A 22,290-nucleotide genomic window follows, 5' to 3' on the forward strand; every position below is an offset into this window, starting at 1 on the left:
AAAGCTTCTTTATTGTTCTTTTCTTTCTTGCAAACTAGTGTAACAATGTATCTCATTAATGGCTCAAACTCCTGTGTAAAAAGGTTGCAACACACATTAGATTTAACTTTTTAAGCAGTACACTCTCAGGTGTCTATAGGTTAGCTAGTTGTACCAATACAATAACATCTGTCTTTCCTTCTCAAAAAAAAATGTATTGGCAAAAGTTCTTCAGTGATCCATTTGTATCTACATTGCTTTTTCTGTGGACTCTGCGTGAGACTACAATGAAAGAGTTATAGAGTCATGGTTACGTACAGTACAGAAACAGACCCTTCAGTTCAACTCGTCCATGACAATCAGATGTCCTAGATAAATCTAGTCCCATTTGCCAGCATTTGGTCCATATCCCTCTAAATCCTGCCTATTCATATACCTATCCAGATGCCTTTTAAATGTTGTAATTGTACCAGGCTCCACCACTTCCACTGGCAACTTATTCCATACATGCACCACCCTGTGTGTGAAAAAGCTGTCCCTTAACGCCCTTTCAAATCTTTCCCCCTCACCTTAAACCCATAGCCTCTGGTTCTGGACTCCCCCACCCCAGGAAAAAGATCTTGTCACTCTATCCATGCCTCTCATGATTTTATAAACCTCTATAAGGTCACCCCTCAATTAACGATAATATTTTATACCACAGGTTTAAGAACATTATAAATTGCTTTGAGATAATTCACAGGAGGTATAGTTAGTAAGTTTGCAGATGACACCAAAGTGTAGTGGACAGTGAAGAAGGTTACAATAGGACCTTGATCAGATGGGCCAATGGGCTGAGGAGTGGCAGATGGAGTTTAATTTAGATAAATGCAAGGTGCTGTATTTTGGGAAAGCAAATCAGAGCAGGACTTATACACTTAATGGTAAGGTCCTAGGGAGCGTTGCTGAACCTTGGAGTGCAGGTTTGTAGCTCCTTGAAAGTAGAGTTGCAGGTAGATAGGATAGTGAAGAAGGCATCTGGAATGTTTTCCTTTATTGGTCCGAGCATTGAGTGGGAGATCATGGGAGGTCATGTTGTGGCTATACAGGACTTTGGATAGGCCACTTTTGGAATGTTGCATGCAATTCTGGTCTCCTTCCTATCGGAAGGATGTTGTGAAACTTGAAAGGATTCAGAAAAGATTTACAAGGATGTTGACAGGGTTGGACAATTGGAGCTCTAGGGAGAGGCTGAACAAGCTGGGGCTGTTTTCCCTGAAGCGTCGAAAGCTGAGGGGTGACCTCATGGAGGTTTATAAAATCATGAGTGGCATGGATAGGATAAATAGGCAAAGTCTTTTCCATGGGGTGAGGGAGTCCAGAACTAGAGGGCATAGGATTAGGGTGAGAGGGAAAAGATATGAAAGGGACCTAAGGGGCAACATTTTTCACGCAGAGGGTGGTGCATATGTGGAATGACCTGCTTGGGGAAGTGGTGGAGGCTGGTACAATTGCAACATTTAAAAGGTATCTGGATGGGTCTTTGAATAGGAAGGGTTTGGAGGGATGAGGGCCGGGTGCTGGCAGGTGGGACTAGATTAGGATGGGATATCTGGTTGGCATGGACGAGTTGGACCAAAAGGTCAGTTTTTGTACTGTTTATCTCTATGACTCTATGAATGATCAGGATATTTACAGGGTGTCACAGATCTGCAAATACAAAACCTGGAGATGTGGGTTCTTGTCAGGTTTTGCTAAATCTAATGGCAGAAACTGATGATAATTTCCTGGCTGCAGATAACAATATTAAGAGGTTGTTTGAGTGTAGTTCACTCAGGCCTGTGTTCAAACAACCCCATGCCTCCAAGATTCCAATGTCCTCTCAAAGTCCTTCATGCCCATGATCTATTTCCAAAAGTCCCTCTGTGCCCTCTGCATTCGCTCCTCAGGCAACTGGAAATTAAAGCTGGAACAGAGAATAAAGTCTGAGGCATAAACTTTGTTAAAATATTTAAATGAGCAATCTGCTCAGAGACTGAGTTAGTCACCCACCTGATTGCCCCATCCCCGTTAATAATGACACTGGGCAGGCACATTGCATGCGCAGATCACTTTGCACAAAGTTTGCTGTAAACAAAATTATTGTTTATGTTCTTAGCAACCTAATATTGCAAATACTTTACTATACTGTCTATAATCTTATAAAAACCGTAAATCATCCATAAGAAAAGTTTTAAAAATATACCTGTTTTTTAAAATTGTCCAGAAGGCTTGTTGGCTGATTACATCTCGTTTCTGCTTGTCAATTTTACTGTAAAACAAGAGGTTGTATCAGCTTGATGTGTAAGCACTTGAAAAGTATGTGACATTGTGCGGTTTTGTGATGTCACCCTACTTCGCCACTCATCTTCCATCAACTCCTCTGCTAATAACAACCTCCATTCACACCTTTGGTGTCTCCAGACTGGACAAATCCAATTTTCTCCTGGCAGGGTCTCCCATCTTCCATTCTCTCCATATTTTTACCACTGCCCTCCATCAGAATGTACCTCCAAGTCTACCTCTTTAATCAAGCTCTTGGTCAAAATTTCTTATTTCTCCTTCTATGACTTAATGCCAAGAATGTCAAAAAAAGTGTTTATTGCTACTGTTATGGTTAAGTGCTTTGGATCAGTTTGCTGAGCTAAATGCACTCTACAATTGTAGGTTCTTAGAATCATACAGTACAAAAGAAGCTTGTCAGCCCATCAAGTCTGTAACACCAGAAATATATAACTACTTCCACTAGTTCCACTTCCTGCACCAGGCCCATAGCCTTGAATGTTATGGCACTTTAAGTACTTTTTAAAAGTTCTGAGGCTTCTCGTCTCAACTATCCTGGCAGTGCATTACAGAACCCCAGTGTCCACTCAGTGAAAATAAAATTCCTCAAATCCCCACTAAACCTCCTGCTTTTCATGTTAAAATTATGCCCCCCCCCCCTTGTTATTAACCCTGCAACTAAGGGGAATAGCTGCTTTCTGTTTCCCATGTCCATGCCCTTTATAATCTTATACACTTCTATCAGGTCCCCACTCAATCTTTCCTGCTCTAAAGAAAACAACTCAAGCTTATCTAGCTTCTCTCCACAGCTGAAATGTTCCATGCCAATCCTCTCCAGTGCAGTCACAACCTTCCGATAATGTGGTGACCAGAACTGCTCACTGTACTCCAGCTGTTGTCTAAATAAAGATCGTACAACTCAAACATAACCTCCCTACTCTTATAATCTATGCCACAATTGATAAAGGCAAGTATGACACACCCCTTCTTAACCACCCTTTAACCTGCCCAGCTACATTTGGGGATCTATGGAAAAGCACCTCATGATCCCTCTGTTGTTGAACCAGAATCTAGGCTGACATTTCAGTTCATTATTGATGGCAAGATGTGTTGTTAGGGGTTCCATTTGTTGGTTGAAATTTTATACCAACCCCCTCCAATGCAGAGGGCCAACTGCTCTGTACTGCCATTGAGAGAAGTGCCCCTTGGAAAGGCTGCAAGGAAAATGAGAGCATGCGTCCATTTTACAGTTCCCTCACAGAAGAGGAAAATACTTCATTATTCAAACAGGCAGGTCTCAGCTTTTATTGAGGAAAGCATTCCACTAAAGTTATCCTTGGCCCCAGTGGGTTCTCTTGTTGAGACATTGTTGTCTTTGCATCTGATGGCGTTCCCTCCACCCCCAAACCACTATCGCACAAGAGACTGCAGGCAGGCCAGCTCTATGCAGAACATGGACTGTCCATGTAGCAAGGAGTCAGTCTGCTATTAATGGCCCCTGGCTGGATCTTTAATTAGTTAAATTGTTTGTCAACCTCCAATCTCCAGGAGTTGAGAAGCTGCTATCTCCACTATTGGTGACATCCCGAGGGACAGCACTGCATAGAGATGTCCTGGTGTGCACCCTCCTCCCATACCTTTGGCCGGCACATTTTGCTCAGCACCTTGTGGGGCAGTAAAGTCTCACTTAAGGGGTACCAGCCACACAGAATATCTGTGTAAAAACATTAATTGTACTCTGAAAGTTATCAATTGCTGTTCTAGGCACATGTTTTTTTTCTTTGTTATAAGTTTGCGATGGTCATCAAATGCATAAAATTAATTATATCACTTACTGAAAACTTCCTAAAAGGGAAAGGAATTCATTGTGTAACAGTTCCATTAGCTTTGCCTCCAAAGCAGTGACTGAGGATTGAGAACCAAAGCTTCTGAGTTTGTTAAATCTGCATTGGACAATGAAGAATGATTATAAACACTATAAACAGAATTCATCTTGAAATTATTTCACAGCATATGTACACTGCATTATTTCTGCAGTCAAGACATATTCTGTAGGACCAGTTTTCTATTGCAGGCATGAAACAAAGAAACAATTCCAAATGAAAATACCTATTGCCTGACTACATTGTCACCTGTGATTTTCATCAGTTATAATTCGGTGAGGTATTCCGTTTCCACTTCTATCTTGAAAATTGTGAAGGAACTCCATGTAGTTTATAGTTGCTGCATCTTCTTGAAGTCCACAACGCACAAGGAAAGTATTTAGTTGGACATCCTGCAGCCGAAGATTGTATTTTTTCAAGACACATAGGAAGTTGTCTCTGGATACCTTCATGTGAAAAGAAAATTCCTAGAAGTGGTTTCCCCAATTTATGCATTGACACTCTAGCACAAAGTAAATTTTAATGAAAGCGCTTAACAAGGTGACTGATAACATATTAATACCTAAAACCAGTTATCAACATTTATCCTGTAATAAATTATTTATCATTGTGTTAATATTGCTTCATCCTGCCCTATTTCTCATTTTATTTGTTATTGGCTGTGTATGTTAAACTGTTACCAGCTGACTATAGTGAAAAGTCAAATCAGGTAGAGTGTAAAATGGGCACCTGACCATGTCCTACTCATTTTCCATTTGAAGGGTTAAGTTAAAAGACCCCTTAGCTTTTAGACATAACTTTTATTCTGGTACTTAATTCTAAAGGGGCCATTGTTTTGATGTAGCTCATTTTAAAAAAAAAGCTTTATACTCTGCTTTTCTAATGTTACTGAGAACAATGCTATTGACAACCTCCATCTTTCTACAATAGACTGGATAATGGGTCGTTCAGTTAACAGATGTTTCTCTCCAGTGTGCTGACATGCACCCTTACCTCAAATTCCTGCAAAGAAGACTAACAGCACCATTATATCATCAGCACCTCTCCACTCACCAGACTCATTGACATTGTGGCCTGTCAAAGCTGAATCAGTAAATTAGTGTTTAATATCTGGAAGAGTATTTACATTGTGGATTAATTATACTGGGAACAGAGTCAAGGCTCCGTGGAATTATTTACTGTTAGAACTGTATCCTTTTAGTCTCAGCTGGATTCCTGCCCAGTTTCCATTGTGTCACTCAATCCCTTAATTTGGCAAAATAAATATTCCCTTTTCAAAATTGGATTTTCTTTAAATAGCAGAAAAAGTGTACCGTTTTCATAAAAAACATATCTCATATAAATCATCCAACAATGAGTGCCATACATGCTTTTATGCTTTCAAGCAAATATGAAATGTTTACCAAACACTATTACGAAGACAGTGTCCCTTAATTGTCTCCACTATATAACTCTATGAAGTTACTCTGTTAAGCCTACAGTACGTTCCAAATGTCACTTGAAAATTGGCCATCTAACCTACTGGCACATTCCCCAAAAAACTGAATAGGACAAAAGCTAATTTGTTTTGCACACTGCAATATTGAGGCATTTTAAGCTCCTCCTTCCCCATACTGACGCACATAATTCGTCTTGACTGGTACAGAGAAACACAAACAGAAGTTAAAAATCACTTGAGACTAGAATGGAACTTTGAGCAATCTGTGCAGTTTCATCAACATTTAATGTCAATGTAGGTCCTAGGAACACCAAGTTACCTTTCCGGAGTTGTCTTGGTCATAGTAATAAAAATCAGTCAGCATACTCTTGAAACCTTCTCTAAACTTTTCCTTTAACCAGTTTTCTATGTCCAATGTCAATTTTCTCTCCATGCCTGCTTTGGTTTGGTTTCTTCCAGGGGATTCTGCATTTGAATGGGAAAGGTAATCCATGAATGCAAAAATAATAAACAAAATCCAGCTAGGGAAAGCAATTGGATCATCAAAGATTTGACAGATTCATCAGTTCATGTTCATATCTATGTTTACCTGTAATTGTGGCACAACTTTTAAACAGCAAAGATTGAAATGCAGCATATTGCTTTGTACTGATTACATTTGGTTGCTTATGAGCTGGATGGAAAATAAAGGGATGCTGATTTCATGTTGAACACAGTTCCAAGCCCTCAGGTTCACATACACGTTCTTACACATTCAAAGCCAAAGATTTGTTACAGTTTCAGGCACTTTAATGTGATTGATTAACATGCATTTTATTTTTATTACATCTAATTCTCATTTAAGGGATATGTTGTCTCCCTCTACCTGGCTGGGTACTCACATATATAGAGTCATAGTGTCGTAGAGATATAAAGCACGAAACAGAACCTTTGGTCTATTTTGTCTATGCCGACCAGATATCCTAACCCAATGTAGTCCCATTTGCCAGTACTTGGCCCATATCCCTTTAAACCCTTCCTAATCATATAGCCATCCAGATGCATTTTAAATGTTGCATTGGTACCAGCCTCTACCACTTCCTCTGGCAGCTCATTCCACACACTACCATTCTCTGCATGAAAAGATTGACCCTTAGGTCTCCTTTAGATTTTTCCCCTCTCACCGTAAACCTACCCCTCTGGTTCTGGACTCCCCCCCAGGGAAAAGATGGATTTACCCTATTTACCATAACTATTTACTCTATCCATGCCCCTTATGATTTTATACACCTTTTTAAGGTCACCCCTCAGCCTCCGTTGTTCCAGGGAAAGCAGCCCCAGCCTGTTCAGCCTCTCCCTGTAACTCAAATCCTCCAATCCTGATAACATCCTTGTAAATCTTTTCTGAGCCCTGTCAAGTTTCAAAACATCCTTCAGATAGATGGAAGACCAGAATTGCACACAATATTCGAAAAATGGCCCAACCAATGTCTTGTACAGCTTCAACATGACCTCCCTACTCCTATATTCAATGCTCTGACCAATAAAGTAAAGCATACCAAAAGCCTTCTCCACTATCCTATCGACCTGCGATTCCACTTTCAAGGAACTATGAACCTGCACTCCAAGATCTCTTTGTTCAGGCACACTCCCCAGGACCTTACCATTAAGTGTATAAGTCCTGCTCTGATTTGCCTTTCCAAAATGCAGCACCTTGCATTTATCTAAATTAAACTCCATCTGGCACTCTTCAGCCCATTGGCCCATATCCCAATTAGCAATAAGACACCCCCATCTACCAGGAGAACCGAGGTTTAGTAAGAAAATCAGGGCCCTATGCCATAAGTAGGACCCCAATGCTGGTTTTACTGCCTGCTGAGCAATGGACACTAATTCAGAATAAAATAGAAGTGGCATTATACTGATGAGGCCATGAGGAGAAAGAATAATGTGGGCTTCAGCCTCCCTGGACTCCCTAGTCCCAACTCTCCATGAACCTCACTTTTTCCTAACCTGGAGCTTGAAATCTGCCTCGCAACACCCATGTGCTGCTTGCAGCTCACTGCAAATATGTCAGCAAGGCCTGACCCTAAAAATATACTGGACATCCTACTGGCACTATGGAACAGCCAGTCAACAGCTTAATGGTTAAAATCAACCCTGTAGCTCCATGAAGAATAAAGGAAGCACCCAGACATACTTGGTTGATCTTCTGGCAATCTGAATCTGGTCGATTTGCCAAGTGCTGATGGAACTGCTCCCCATCCTGCTCTGTTCTCACCTGTTGTTTGGAAACCCAAAGCCCTCATTAAACTGCCAGCTTTAACGATTCCAAGATCATCTGGGTCATACCTGGAAATGGAGAAGATAAAGGATAATAAAACTCAGAAAAAGTTTAGCATGGAAAGGGAATAATGAGTAATCAAAATCAAAGTCTAGAAAGTCGAGTTCTATATCACTGTAATGGGGAGGACTTGTTTTCTTTTCAAGAAATAATGACTTAAATACTTAAGCTATTTAATGTAATATGTAAGACGTATTCTCATTGTGAAAGAATAATACCGAATGGTGACAAGACCTCTCCAATGTGTTGTTCCTTGCATTGAAAAGCCATTGACCATTTGCAAAGTGTATCATCTACACTGGGGCTGCTCCTGAAAAAGAAACCCTGACCATACGTTAACTACAAGGTTAATGGCTTTGCTGAATCTTGTATCATATCACCTATCTCCTGCATTATCACAATTTTTTAATGAATATGCTTTTTACTCTTAAAACATTCCAAAATTATTGTGGACACCTAATGTACATTAACTAATGCTACCAACTGACCAATTAAATATCCTGGAATCTGTAAAACTGTACTTATATCACAGCTAATGATTGGAGACCATTGTTGGAATGTTGGTTTCAGCAAAACATTACCTTATTTATACTGTCTGCTGTTGGAATTCTTTCTTTCCTTGGAGAACATTCTAGCTCTGGTTGCATTCAGAGAACAGGGACAAGCATCCACTTTTTCTAAGCATTTAGTGAACCAGGCTTGTAGTGCACCAGAAATATATGTACTCACACCACTTCTCTCCAAGAGTTAAAATGGATCTCACTACAATATTTCCATCGCTGCAAAGAAGATCTTAATAAAACCTCTTTGCAGTGAAGCCAACATTCAGCCTGGACTGTTCTGATGCAGTGTACCAATGCTTGGTGGAATATGTCACAATTTGTCTGCTCTATCATGAAGGCACTGCCCTTGCCACTGGAGTGTACAGCAACCAGATGAGAAGTGGAAGAGGAGGAGGAAGAGGAGAAAGATAAGCAACCAATCTTGTCCTTTTCTGATCAAAGTGTTCATGATCAGCTCGTCCAACTGCAGTCCCAGTGAACACAAACTGAATTCCCTATTCACCAACATTTCCACACCTCACCTTCAGAGACTGAGAAGGGACATGATGGGGGATGATTATAAAATTATGAGGTTTATAGACAGGAAGAAACTTTTCCTCTTGATGAAGTAATCCAAAACTGGGGGCATAGATTTTAGAGAAGAGGCAGAAGGTTTCCAAAGAGATGTGAGGAGAAATTGTTTTCACCCAGAGGGTGGTAGGAATCTGGAACTCACTGCCTGTAATGTTGGTAGAGGCAGAAACCCTCATAATATTGAAGAAGCATTTACATGTGCACTTGTGATGCCAAGACAGAAAAGGCTATGGCAAAAGTGAGTATTGCAGATACTGGAAATCAGAGTCTAGATTAGAGTGGTGCTGGAAAAGCACAGCAGGTCAGGCAGCATCCGAGGAGCAGGAAAATCGACATTTTGGGCTAAAGGCCTTCTTTTGCCTGAAACGTCAATTTTCCGACTCCTCGGATACTGCCTGACCTGCTGTGCTTTTCCAGCACCATTCTAATCTAGACAAGGCTATGGGCCAACTGCTGGAAAATGGAATTAGAAGAGTTAGGTGATTGTTTTTGACTAACATGGAAATGATGCTGTAGATCTCTATGACAATATGACTCCTCCAAATGCTTGACATTGACCACAGGTTTTCTGTATTTGAGATGTACCAATTATTTCACTGTGCATTCCCATCAGCCTTTCCTGTATTCCATCCCTCATCTGAGTCCTCTGCAGCAGATCCATCTGTAAGCTAACATCTGGATAACTGGTTTCCCCTCTCCTAACTGCAGGTTACTAAGTATTTCAGCATATGCACATCCCTCCTCCAAACTATTCTGAAAAGTAAGTAATTCTGTTTCTTCATCATTATTCCACATTTCCTCTTTAATTGCTTGCTCCTATACCTCTGACTAGCCAGGTTCTCGGCTATCTGAAAGAAGAAAGGCACAATGATAAAGTTGCACGTGCAAGGATGTAGCAAGTATATCCTTAAATCACACACTTTAAGGATGTGAGATTTAAAAAGATGGTTTAGATCATTATCTTCAATTTTCTCAACACCGCTGCTGGCCACAGCCTCAGACATGGCTGGTTCAATGATGGTGAATTGCTGCTGCCTCCAGTATTGCACCATCTTGTAATGCAGGGAAGAAGACAGTGCATCACTGGGTGAGGTATGATAGTAATGATATGGTTGAATGGTTTTGAAAAGGTAGCATTGTGTGCAAACTGAGAGGCTCTCAGAGTCCAGTGTTTGAGGGCAAGATGATGGTGAGGCATAAGTGATGACTTACAGAGATTGAATGGACAGAGTGTAGGGAACTGAGCTTATGGTTCAGGTTTAAGGATATGGCATGTGGATACATTTATAAACCTTGAGCAATGTGGGATGCCATTGAATGTTTTGTGGCACCTGCATCCAATCCTATACCACAGGCATTGACCATGACAGTTGGCTGCCTTTACAGTATCTGTCCAAAAGGTCTCCTGTGCTTAAAGAATCTCTCTCCTTATTATTATCTCCTGCACCATGGTCTCCAGTGCTACATCAGAGAAACTTGGAGTCTACTCTCCACTAAGTTGTGCTATTTGTTTATGTTTACCAGGTCAAGCTAATTTTCAGAACAACATGCCTTCCTCTTAAGAGGTACAAGTTGATTTTAACTCTTGCAGTTTAGCATGAACTCGTGTGAGCATCTCACTGTTTTGTTCACTCAACAGCACCTTAATGCTGGCTGAATGAAAACATCAAGCAGCAGAATGAACGAGCACAGGTTAATCCTGTATCATTATCTCAGGTTTTCAGGTGCTATCTAACTTTGCCCCTGAGGTTTGCGATCTCTTAAAGTTTTAACATTTTAAAAATAGGATTCAAACATTTTGACCCAGAACCATTTATGGAGAAGTAGTCACTGTAGCAGCATAGATGAGATTTACGTGTCAGGACCAAGCAAAGATCCTAACACAGCTGAATCGACCCAACTTTACAATGGACAATTGCACAGAGTCTATAGCCCCCTGAAAATGTCTCCAACTCCGAGGTAGATTCAGAGGTTTTGGATGGTTCTAACTCACTTAGCTAAATAGTTAGCAAGGACAAATTATGGAATTAAAAACCTGCTGTAACTGCTGATAATTAGAAAACTGACCCTCATCTCAACATCCCAGCAACTCCCTAACCCCCAATCTCTGATTGATGCTCCCCCTTCCTTGACTCCCCAGCTCGACGTAACCTTTAACCACCCCATAATACAACACACATCCTGACCCTCAACTCCCCACCTCCACTCCATGGTCTTGATGTACACATCCCCAATTCACATCCTATCCCATTGCTTGCCTAGACTCAATGTCTCTGATGCAGGCATTTGCTGACCCAACCCCTACATATCCGATTACTCACCGTACTATCCTATACCTTCCATAATCCCTGCAATGCCCCAAGCTACCAATAGTCCCCTGGACCTGAATTCCCAACCTATCGTAAGCCCTCACCTATACTTGACAACCAAATCCCTAACCATCTAGCACCTGCATCCCCTCACTACCTGGCACCTGTACATCTCCGAGGAGAAAGTGAGGTCTGCAGATGCTGGAGATCAAAGTTGAAACTTTATTGCTGGAACAGCACAGCAGGTCAGGCAGCATCCAGGGAACAGGAGATTCGACGTTTCGGGCACAGGCCCTTCTTCAGGAAACATTCCTGAAGAAGGGCCTGTGCCCGAAACGTCGAATCTCCTGTTCCCTGGATGCTGCCTGACCTGCTGTGCTGTTCCAGCAATAAAGTTTCAAACCTGTACATCCCCATCCATCTGCCATCTGTAACCCTCTCACTCTTTACTCCTCCCTGACACTCTTCCTTTAACTCACATGGCATCCTATTCCTCCCCCCATTGGCACCTTGCAGCACATCCACCTGCCATTCAACCCTCTCCCTTACTAGACACACTGTCCTTCTCTCAGCTGTCAAAGTGGCTACAGGACTTTTAAGCCACTGAATACTGCACCTACTACTGGAAAAAGGGTGTGTGGTTTCAGCACTGATCTACTCCACTGCTGGTTGTGTGTATTATTGACCCCATGTATGCTGCTTCAGCTGGAAATGTCCTAGATGTTCACATGATAAGTTCCACCAAAGTAAAGTGGGCAACCTTTAGTCTATTTTTGTTCGGAAATGGGGATTCCAACCAGATCACAAGATTTATTAACCACATAATGGACATATGAACGTGTTCATTTTAAGCGTTTTAACACTTGCCCCAAAATGCCACTTGCTTCAGAAAAGCGTTATAAGCCTTCGAAAATCAGATTTTTTGTGTGTTTTAATCATACAAGTCTTGCATGCCATCAAACCATTTGCTACAAATCACTGCATTACTAATATTGCAGTTATTAATAGTACCTTTCCAACAGTTTTATGAATTCTTCTTGTTCCATTTCAATTCCTAGTTGATGCAAAACATTTTGAAATGTGACTGGAAGCATTCTACCGTTATCCACTTTTATAAAAAGATCTCTCAGTTCCAGTGGTCTGGAAATAAGACAAAATCGTGTGTTAGGCAGATTTATATATTTACACATTCTGAGGTGCAATTTGGTTTCTAGAGACCTGCTTCATCAGATGGGGAATGGTTGCATGGCCCCATTACAAATATGGAAATGTGTTGCTGGAAAAGCGCAGCAGGTCAGGCAGCATCTAGGGAACAGGAGAATCGACGTTTCGGGCATTAGCCCTTCTTCAGGAAAGTAGGCCAGGTAGTGAGGGGATGCAGGTGCTAGATGGTTAGGGATTTGGTTGTCAAGTATAGGTGAGGGCTTACGATAGGTTGGGAATTCAGGACCAGGGGACTATTGGTAGCTTGGGGCATTGCAGGAATTCCTGAAGAAGGGCTAATGCCCGAAACGTCGATTCTCCTGTTCCCTAGATGCTGCCTGACCTGCTCCGCTTTTCCAGCAACACATTTCCATCTCTGATCTCCAGCATCTGCAGACCTCACTTTCTCCCATTACAAATATCCTAACAATCAGCAAATTGCTGACACTGATATAGAATCACAGACTGCAGAAGAGTCCTTTTGGCTCATCAATTCTGTACCACCAAAAATAAACTGCGACCAACACCACTCCCACTTTTCTGCATTAGGCCCATAGCCTTGAATGATAGTGGCCTTAAAGGTGGCATCAACCTCTGAGTTTCAGAAATGGAGGTGGGCATGAGGACAATGAAAGAAATAAACAGGAATTATTCAAGGTGCAACATCTGCCCCTATTTAGTGTCATTTCAGTTTAAATTGACTGCAAATAATCTCCTTTCATTACAGGATTTTTTTTAATCCACTGTTTAAACTATATTGGTTTATCACAGTGCACCATGAAAAATATTCTTTGCATTTCTCAACATTAGTCACTTGCGCATGTATCTTATAAACCCTGTTTAATGATCATATTATGAGAAATGACTACCAAGCCTCAGACTAGAATATCGCCACATGCTCTGGACTTGTGTTGTTTTATTTTTGTTGATCTCAAACTACTCCTGTGTTATTTCAATCAAATAAAATCTAATAACCTTCAAACACTGAACTTAAGTGATTCTTTACATCTAGCAGCTTTTGCAGAAATGCTAATGTGTTGAGAATGATGGTCCTTCACAACAAGGCAACACAGGGCCAAGTATATCAAAACGATCTAGAAAGATTTACCAGAAGATCTATCAAGGGCAAAACTCTCCATGGGCTGGAGTCATACTTAGAATAAAAGAAGAGAGCTGTGGTTGTTGGAGGGCCAACTATTTCAGCACCAGGGTAATATTTCAGGAGTCCCTCAGGGTAGTGTCTAAGATCTAACCACTTTCAGCTGCTTCATCAATGATTTCCCACCACCAGCTAGTCACAAATGGGGATGTTCTGTAGCATTCACAACTCTACTGACGCTGAAAGAGTTTGTGCCAGTCTGCAGCAAGACCTCAACAACAATCAGTCTTGGGCTAAGTGACAAGTAACATTTGTGCTACATTAGTGTCAGAAATGACCATTTCCAGCAAGAGAAAATCTAACCATTTCTGGTTGATTTTCAAAGGCATTAACACTGTCGAATCCCCACAGTCAACATCCTAGAAATTGCCATTTATCAGAAACGTGACTGGATTAATCATAGGCATACTGTGGCTATAAGAACAGGTTAGAGACTTCACATTTTGCAGCAAGTAACTGATTTCCTGACAACCCAAGCCTGTCCACTATTTACAAGGTATAACTCAGGAACATGGTGGAATGTTCTTCACTAGTTCGGATGAGTGTAGCTTAAGCAACACTCAAGAAGCTCAACACAATGTTTAACAATGCATCTCACTGATCGGTACCCATCCACCTTCAACATTCACGTTGCTGTACACTAGCAGCATTGGGTGCCAAGGCTTCTTTGAAAGTACTTTCCAAACAAACAATTTTGACCATCTAGAAGAATAAGAGCAATAGGCGCAAGAAAATGCCACCATTTTCAAGTTTCCTTCCATACCACAGTATTTTGACTTGAAAATATATCACCAACACCCTCACTCTCACTGGGTCTAAATCCTGAAAGTGTTTAGCAACAGCATGGTAGGTGTACATATATCAGATATATTAAAACAATCCCATAAGGCTGCTCACCACCAACTTTTCAAGAACAGTTAGGGATGGGAACAACGACCAACCATGCTAGCACAATCCATGAACAAATTAAAGAATACAAAAGGTATAGGCATAAAACATTCACGTATGAGAAAATGTAAATCGACAAATACCAGTGTTAAGCTCCTAAGGATTTCACATACCCTGAGTCCAGTACCCTACAACATTTTGCTGTGTCATTTCATCATTTTGTGTCAATATTTCTATGAGAGACCCTATTGAACAGTGGCAAAATCATACACAGTCTTACCACTTACTAGGCATGTCAGTAACACCCACCAAATAAATATCCCACTGTCTATTAAAAGCTGAGAACACCACAAGTAGAGCTTATCATTAATGAGGCATAACTTTTTTTCATTTAAGGAAACAGAGAGAAAGATACTTTTCAAGTTTAAAGCAAACAATAAAAAAACTGTTTCTTCACATTTTTATAAAAACATTGATATTACCTTTCCCGAACCATTGCTTTCAATTGTATGTGAACTTGTGTTGCACTCATTCTTTTGTTTTCCTGGGGCCTTTTTACAGGATCCATCCAAGCTGGATACCCCTTTGGTTCTTGTTCTTTGAAGTGTGAATAAAAGTTTTCAAATGTAATGATGGACTTTGCATTAAGTTTAAGTCTGTAATTAGGCAAATGTTGAACAATACTGGTCAGAAAAAATATTGAACATTACTTTAGTGTGTTATTTAGTCGACATGAATAGTGCTATTTAATTTCTGTCTAAGACTCTTTCTTATCTTGGTCACCCAAATAAAACAGAATAACTTACAAACAGTAAAAAAATGTTAAAAATCACACAACACCAGGTTATAGTCCAACAGGTTTATTTGGAAGCACTAGCTTTCAAAGTGCTGCTCCTCACAACCACGTGATGAAGGAGCAGCACACCAAAAGCTCATACTTCCAAGTAAACCTGTTGGACTATAACCTGGTGTCGTGTGATTTTTAACTTTGTACACCCTAGTCCAAAATCAGCATCTCCAAATCATTAAAAAAATGTTGGCAGTGCAAATTATTCAGGAATTTTGTGAACTGGAGTTGGGGCAAAAACAAAAGAAGAGACACAATTTATCTGGGAACCCACTTTGATCCACAATCCTCAGAATAATATGTACTACTGTTTCAAGATGCTTTATTGACATTTGTTATGATGGCAATCTCAATGTCTAAGAGAAATTCAAATTAGCTCCTTGGAAAATTACGGAAATGTCTATGCTTGAAGTCCATGCTTTCTAAGTTGAATTTTACGAACAGAAATTTTAAGATGGCAACTGGGTTATCTTTCATATATCCAGCAGATTAAGTTAAAATGAAGTTTAATAAGCTACAAAAAACTGTTACGGTATAATGATTTTATAAAACATAATATAAAAGCAAAACTGATAAATAGGAAGAGAAGATAGGATTTATCTGAGTAACCCTGAGTAGGGCAAAACTTATTCTCCTTCTACAACATCACTGACTGACAGATAATAAAGCACCCCCATTGACATAGAACCTCAAAGAAGACCCACTCAGTCATCTGAAATCCTGTAGCCCCTACATGAACACACACTGCACCTGACAAACTAACAATAATGCCATTTCTTAATCATACATCTCTTGGGTGACTGTAAACCTGCTACTTGACCAAAGTTTCAAGGTTTTAATCTTCCACAGAATGTGGACAGAACTTAATTGCTTAAGGGTCAGTCAGGGAAGTTGTGGTCACTTGATCTACAAGTGGAACATGAGGATCAGTTCTAATTGTGACTGTAGCATCTGAATGAGACCTTCGCCCACAGACTGAATGCCTCCCCTAAAAGATCATTTCCTAGTGGCATCTGAAACATTGCATCAGCATAAACTATTAAATATGTTATTAGCCTTAACAATAACTATAATTACCCAGACAGACAAAGAAAAAAAATGACATCAAAATAAAAGTAAAATAAAATAAAGCTTGCATATATTAGTCAACACTGAGCTTCTGATGTGGAATAAAATGTCCTTGAGTACTACTTTGTCATTCAAAACACACATTATAACATACCTCAGTAAAAGATGATAGAACTGCCTTGCAGCAATGTATCTTCTCAAAAATCGAGTAAGAATTGTCAGTAGTACTTCCCTGAAGTATGGAAAAATTGTTCCATCATACATTGCGTGTAACTTTATCCATTAGCTTTCACTCTCAGTTATACTGCTGAATTGTATTAGATTACTCATCTCTGAAATAAGCTAACCATTACTGATTTCTTACACTTATCACATGCAAATAAATGTAAACAGGCCAAAAACTGTTGCAATAGCAGGTCAGGTGAGCTTCAAAGCTCACCACTCACATCGCACTCTATGTAGTATAAGTAATTGGGATTTTGAATCAATAATGGCACAGCAATGCCAATGTCATAGCAGGGACCTCATGAATGTTGCTTCTGAGAGTTTATTTTCATGTCCAATAAACTAAAATATAAGGGAAAGAAAAATTATGCTAGATGGAGGAAAATGTAGGATGAAGTAAGAGGACACTTAAGGGAGCAGTCAAGATAAAAGGAGATTAAGAGAAGGTCCTAGGGAGTGTTGCTGAACAAAGAGACCTTGGACTGCAGGTTCATAGCTCCTTGAAAGTGGAGTCGCAGGTAAATAGGATAGTGAAGAAGGCGTTTGGCATGCTTTCCTTTATTGATCAGAGTATTGAGTACGGGACTTGGGAAGTCATGTTGCGGCTGTATAGGACATTGGTTAGGCCACTGTTGGAATATTGCATGCAATTCTGGTTCTTTTCCTATCGGAAAGATGTTGTGAAACTTGAAAAGGTTCCGAAAAGATTCACAAGAATGTTGCCAGGGTTGGAGGATCTGAGTTATAGGGAGTGGCTGAACAGGCTGGGGCTGTTTTCCCTGGAGTGTCGAAAGCTGAGGGGTGACCTTGTAGAAGTTTACAAAATTATGAGGGGCATGGATAGGATAAATACACAATTTCTTTTCCCTGGGGTGGGGAGTCCAAAACTAGAGGGCATAGGTTTAGGGTGAGAGGGGAAAGACATAAAAGAGATCTAAGGGGCAACGTTTTCACACAGAGGGTGGTACGATTATGCATTGAGCTGCCAGAGGAAATGGTGGAGGCTAGTACAATTGCAACATTTAAAAGACATTTGGTTATATGAATAGGAAGACTTTGGAGGGATATGATCCAGGTGCTGGCAGGTGGGACTAGATTGGGTTGGGACTAGATTGGGTTGGGATTAGATTGGGTTGGGACTAGATTGGGTTGGGATATCTGGTCGGCATGGACGAGTTGGACCAAAGGGTCTGATTCTATGCAGTACATCTCTATGACTCTATGACTCTAAATAGAATAAAGAGTCAGGAAGGAAACGTAAAAAAGACATTTAAAAACAAGCAGAAGGTGAGGGCAATGTAACTCAGTTGTGTTTGAAAATTGTTATATCAACCTTGAGAAGTTAAAAGCCAAAGCCAGTGATGGTGCGTGAAATGTAACGACATTGAAGGATAGAACTATTATGATCAAGTGAAATACACAGTAGATATTGTTCTCATAGGAACGAAGGAACTGAAAGACAAACAAAGGTGAAGATTCATATATGTGGCCTTCTAATACCACTATCATAGTGTTTACAACCAGAAATTACACGGTGGAGAAACTAAATCCGAAGTCATGTAGTTCCTGTCAAGCATACAGCACTAACTACATGTCCCAAGTTACTTCTACGTCATTTCTGAAAGAAATCAATTTTATTATCATTTGAACAAATAATATTTCTCTGAATGCTAAAGTGCTTTGGTCCTAAAAATTATCAATTTCCAATATTTACAAAGTGCAGATGCTAAAGCTTGTATTAAAATACTGGTAAGACAGATAAAATTCATTTAAAGATAAACTCCAGGAACAACTCAGAATGATTTCACAACCTCACTGATCCTTTCATGGGCCAGGAAGGTCCATTAAAATGTCAGGAATATGAATTACATTAGTTGCCAGCTTTAAATGGATGCAACAGGAATTATTTGTAATCGCATCATAAATCCATTAGGAAGGATTTTTATGATGCAGTGGTAGTGTCCCAACACCTGGATTGGGATGTCTGGGTTCAAGTCCTACCTGCTCCAGAGGTGTGTAATAACATCTCTGAATAGGCTGATCATAAAAAAGTTAAATTTTTAAAAAAGTATTTCAATCCATTAGGTTCAGTGGGGAGCCTAACAAGGTAGGACTGCAATTGGTTTTGATGAAGTTAGCAGCAAACATTCTAGTAATTTGCAAAGGATCAGAACTCATCGCATATCTCTTTCACACTGAAATGTAGGATCTTTCACAAGATAATAATGCCAAGTGTTGTTAATGTGCCATTCTAATTCTGTCCCAATGCAAGGCTTCTAATAATTGAAAGCTGAGGAAACAGCAAGAATTCTCTGAGTGACTAAAATTCAATAAATGTAAATGAACCTTTCTTACTCTAATCATTTAGAAATAATTTAAATGTGGATACATGCATTAGTGTGATGCACTATTCTAATCAGAAGTATAGATGTGCATGTACACTGACCAGGGATATTTGGGGAAATTCATGGACTTAATAGTAAGGGAGAGTAAGGAATAAATGCGGTGTCAAAAACTTTGAAGGGAAGTGCATTTCCACATCTTTGCACATATGATTAACAAAAGACCTCTATTTAACATGTCTAAAATTCAACTTTTGTTAATGCAAGCATTTAATAAAGTAAAACTGTTTAACTTCTGATAATCTGCTTAGTATTTGCAAATCCTCGTCGTTTGTTGCTCTATATTGAGTTAATTGATCTTAGAAAATTAATTTGGTGGATAAATGGACTCAAATGTTCTGGGCTCAGAAAGAGAAACCACTCCTGATTATTGTTTACTTGTCTGTGTTATAATATGCAAGATTGTGGTCACAGGTTAAGAAAGTAAGCGAGCTCAGCTTTGATTTTCTCCATATAAATTAGCTGCTGACATGCAAATGTAAACCTTCCAATAAAACACTTTTTTAAAATTATTTATTGAAATTTGCTAGCAATGCCTGCATTTGCTTCCAATTGCCGATGAGAAGGAGAAGGCAAGTTTGCAAATTGGTGCAAAATTCAGCCAAGACGTGATGTGTTGATTGTGTGCAATTTATTGGGGTTAGCTCCTAATCATAATCATTCATAGCTCCAGATACAGATTTGGGCATGTGAAAGGAGATGATCTAATGATGGGACCATAAAATTTCAGAAGGGGTGAAATTTATGAGAATGCAGCCAATTATAGCAAAATGGACGAAAAGGAAAATTGATTTTGTCTCACTTCTTGTCTGCATAAAGTTAAGATATAAGGGAATTCCAGTGGGAAACCCATTACTGCCATTAATAGTATGCTAAGAAAATATAAACAGCAAAGCAATAGCTCAAAAGGTCCTAAAGATTGTGGAGAAAAAAGAAATAAAATTGTCCAGAAATAACCTCAAACCTAAATTGTTTTCTTACTGTACACTTTGCATATTGCATGCATGAATTATTGGAAATTTCATGCAAGATAACTGGCTCCATCAATCTCAAACTCACCCTAATTCATCATTATAATGGAGTTTCCTTATGAAACCTCCTTGCTTCTGTTTACTTGACCTCAGAAAAGAATTTAATGCCTAACATGAGCAAAATTCTTGACTAACTGATCGGGTTCACATGACTCACATCTGTTAATAAATCAAGGACAAAAAGAGAACCTATGCTTTTTAAATCCTGACAGTCCTACCAAGGGAATGCAAAAGATGCCTGCATCTTCTTCACAAGGGAGGCTGTCACTGAATGAAGCCATTTCATTGACAACTGACCTGTAAACAAGTTTCACCGCAGAGCTGAACTCTATTTGTGGCTGTGAACGTCTCTAATGGAGTATTGGCATGGGCAAGCATAAAGTGCAAGGTAAATTTACCCAGTCAAACTTGATTATGGATGATTACAGTACAAGTTACTTCTATACTATACTAAAATAAAGATTGCTGTATTGTACAGCCAATAATACTTGGTCAACGACTACCACTTATACTGACAGTGACTGATCTAAACAAAAATATTCAATGCTGTATTTCCCTACTATTGAGTGATAGCTATATAGTCAATCAAAGATGGTTATAACATGATTAGTCAACTTTAAATTGATTCATATGCTTAAATCCACCTGAAAAAAACTTTGGGTATTATCACTTAAGATTTAAAGAAAACTGTACACACAATGTGTAACTTCTTTAAAAAGTCTTTGTCCAAACTGTTCAAAGGGTAGCCAGTAGTAAATTCAACCCTTTTGTTTCATTAAGATAGCTGCCTGTCTCTATGTTTGTAAGTATGTGTGCTGTCTTTAAGAATTAGAGCCTGTCTTTGGCAAACAGGCTTTCATTGTCCATTATGCGTGCACAATAACAAATCTCATCAATTTGCTTATATTGTCTCTTTTATGAATTCTTATGCTTCACTGTTCATTTATCTTGCTTCTGTTTAGTTACCCTCCAGCTGCAAGACTCCAGGGTTCCTAACAGTCCCATGCATGCCTGCAATGTTTGCTGTCTAGATCATTGTGCACAGGCCATATCTTTATTTTAATTCTTCTGTATTTTTGATTGTGGACAGAAATGCGAAAGTTCTGTTTCAAAACCAAGGATAACAGAAAGGATTACTATATTTTTTTAAAAAGTAGGTAACTTGGCACTCTTTGCAGGTACTGTTTACACAACTATTTGTTCAAGCAGTGGAGTTACTATAGACAAACTGGATCAGATATGGGGGTTGGGGTTGGTTGAAGGGAGGCCAGCAGCAAGTAACTGAGTGGTCTGTGGAATAGTGACCTCTGTCGATGACAAAGGCCATCCCCCTGTCAACGACTATATGATTTGGTTCCCAGGTAACTGAGAAGCTTATGGGCATAAATGTTTGTGCCGAAACCATCAGGCTTCCAAAAAGGGAGGAGCTGTCTCTCTCTCTCTCTCTCTGGAGTGAAAAGAACCCACGAATCTGAAGAAAGCCTGTATATTCCACCCTAATGGTAGCTGCAAGCTTAGCTTTTTAACCAATAAGTTAGAGAGTTGATAAACGTGAGCCAGTCATCCTGTGCCTCCTGCAAGCAAATGAAAGCACGTGAGGAAGGAAGATTGGGGAGTGGCAGGTCCTTACAAGTTAAGAGGATCATCTCAGTGAACCCAGTGGATAGACGTCATAACCAGTCTCCCAGTCTTTCCCTCCACCGTTACCCATTTTCTGTTGTCAAGAGTGTGGTGCTGGAAAAGCACAGTAGTTTCAGCAGCATTTGAGGAGCAGGAGATTCGACATTTCAGGCATAAACCCTTCATCGGGAATCTCATTTTCCCATTTTCTGTTGTGTCTGTCTGTATGTGTAGGGGGTAGCTTTATAAGGGGAGTTAAATTTTAACTGGCAAAGGTATATGCCAATTGTTTCTCTTTAGCCAGAATCCATTTATTTTCAATAATTAGTAATTCTTGTTAATTGAAGAGACCTAGTCCATGCTTTCTGTCAATCTGGATCTAAAAGCCAGGAACTCGGGGAATTGCATATACTTTTATAAAATCTTTAGCATTTGTGATGGTACCAAAAAAGCAGGGCTTGATATACCCAATGAGGTG

At 39.8% G+C, this 22,290-nt stretch overlaps 1 protein-coding gene across 3 annotated transcripts in view; it reads right to left on the reverse strand.

Moving 5' to 3' along the window:
• Positions 1-22,290, reverse strand: part of LOC122561192 (EF-hand calcium-binding domain-containing protein 6-like) — a 52,977-nt gene that overhangs the window by 25,054 nt on the left and 5,633 nt on the right. The window contains exons 4-11 of one of the 3 annotated variants that reach the window (XM_043712726.2): positions 16,689-16,766; positions 15,102-15,275; positions 12,381-12,509; positions 7,862-7,932; positions 5,921-6,066; positions 4,413-4,609; positions 4,116-4,223; positions 2,204-2,269 (exon numbers count right to left, since the gene is read on the reverse strand). In XM_043712726.2, coding sequence (XP_043568661.1) covers positions 2,204-2,269; positions 4,116-4,223; positions 4,413-4,609; positions 5,921-6,066; positions 7,862-7,932; positions 12,381-12,509; positions 15,102-15,275; positions 16,689-16,766 — 969 coding nt within the window. Of the gene's footprint in view, positions 1-2,203; positions 2,270-4,115; positions 4,224-4,412; positions 4,610-5,920; positions 6,067-7,780; positions 7,933-12,380; positions 12,510-15,101; positions 15,276-16,688; positions 16,767-22,290 lie in introns of all 3 variants that reach the window. The other 2 variants (XM_043712725.2, XM_087998894.1) reach the window with 2 other exon arrangements.

This window comes from Chiloscyllium plagiosum, unplaced genomic scaffold (genome assembly GCF_037043375.1).
Source record: "Chiloscyllium plagiosum isolate Xiang-an unplaced genomic scaffold, Cpla_swu_hap1 HiC_scaffold_22, whole genome shotgun sequence".
Taxonomy (NCBI): Eukaryota; Metazoa; Chordata; class Chondrichthyes; order Orectolobiformes; family Hemiscylliidae; genus Chiloscyllium; species Chiloscyllium plagiosum.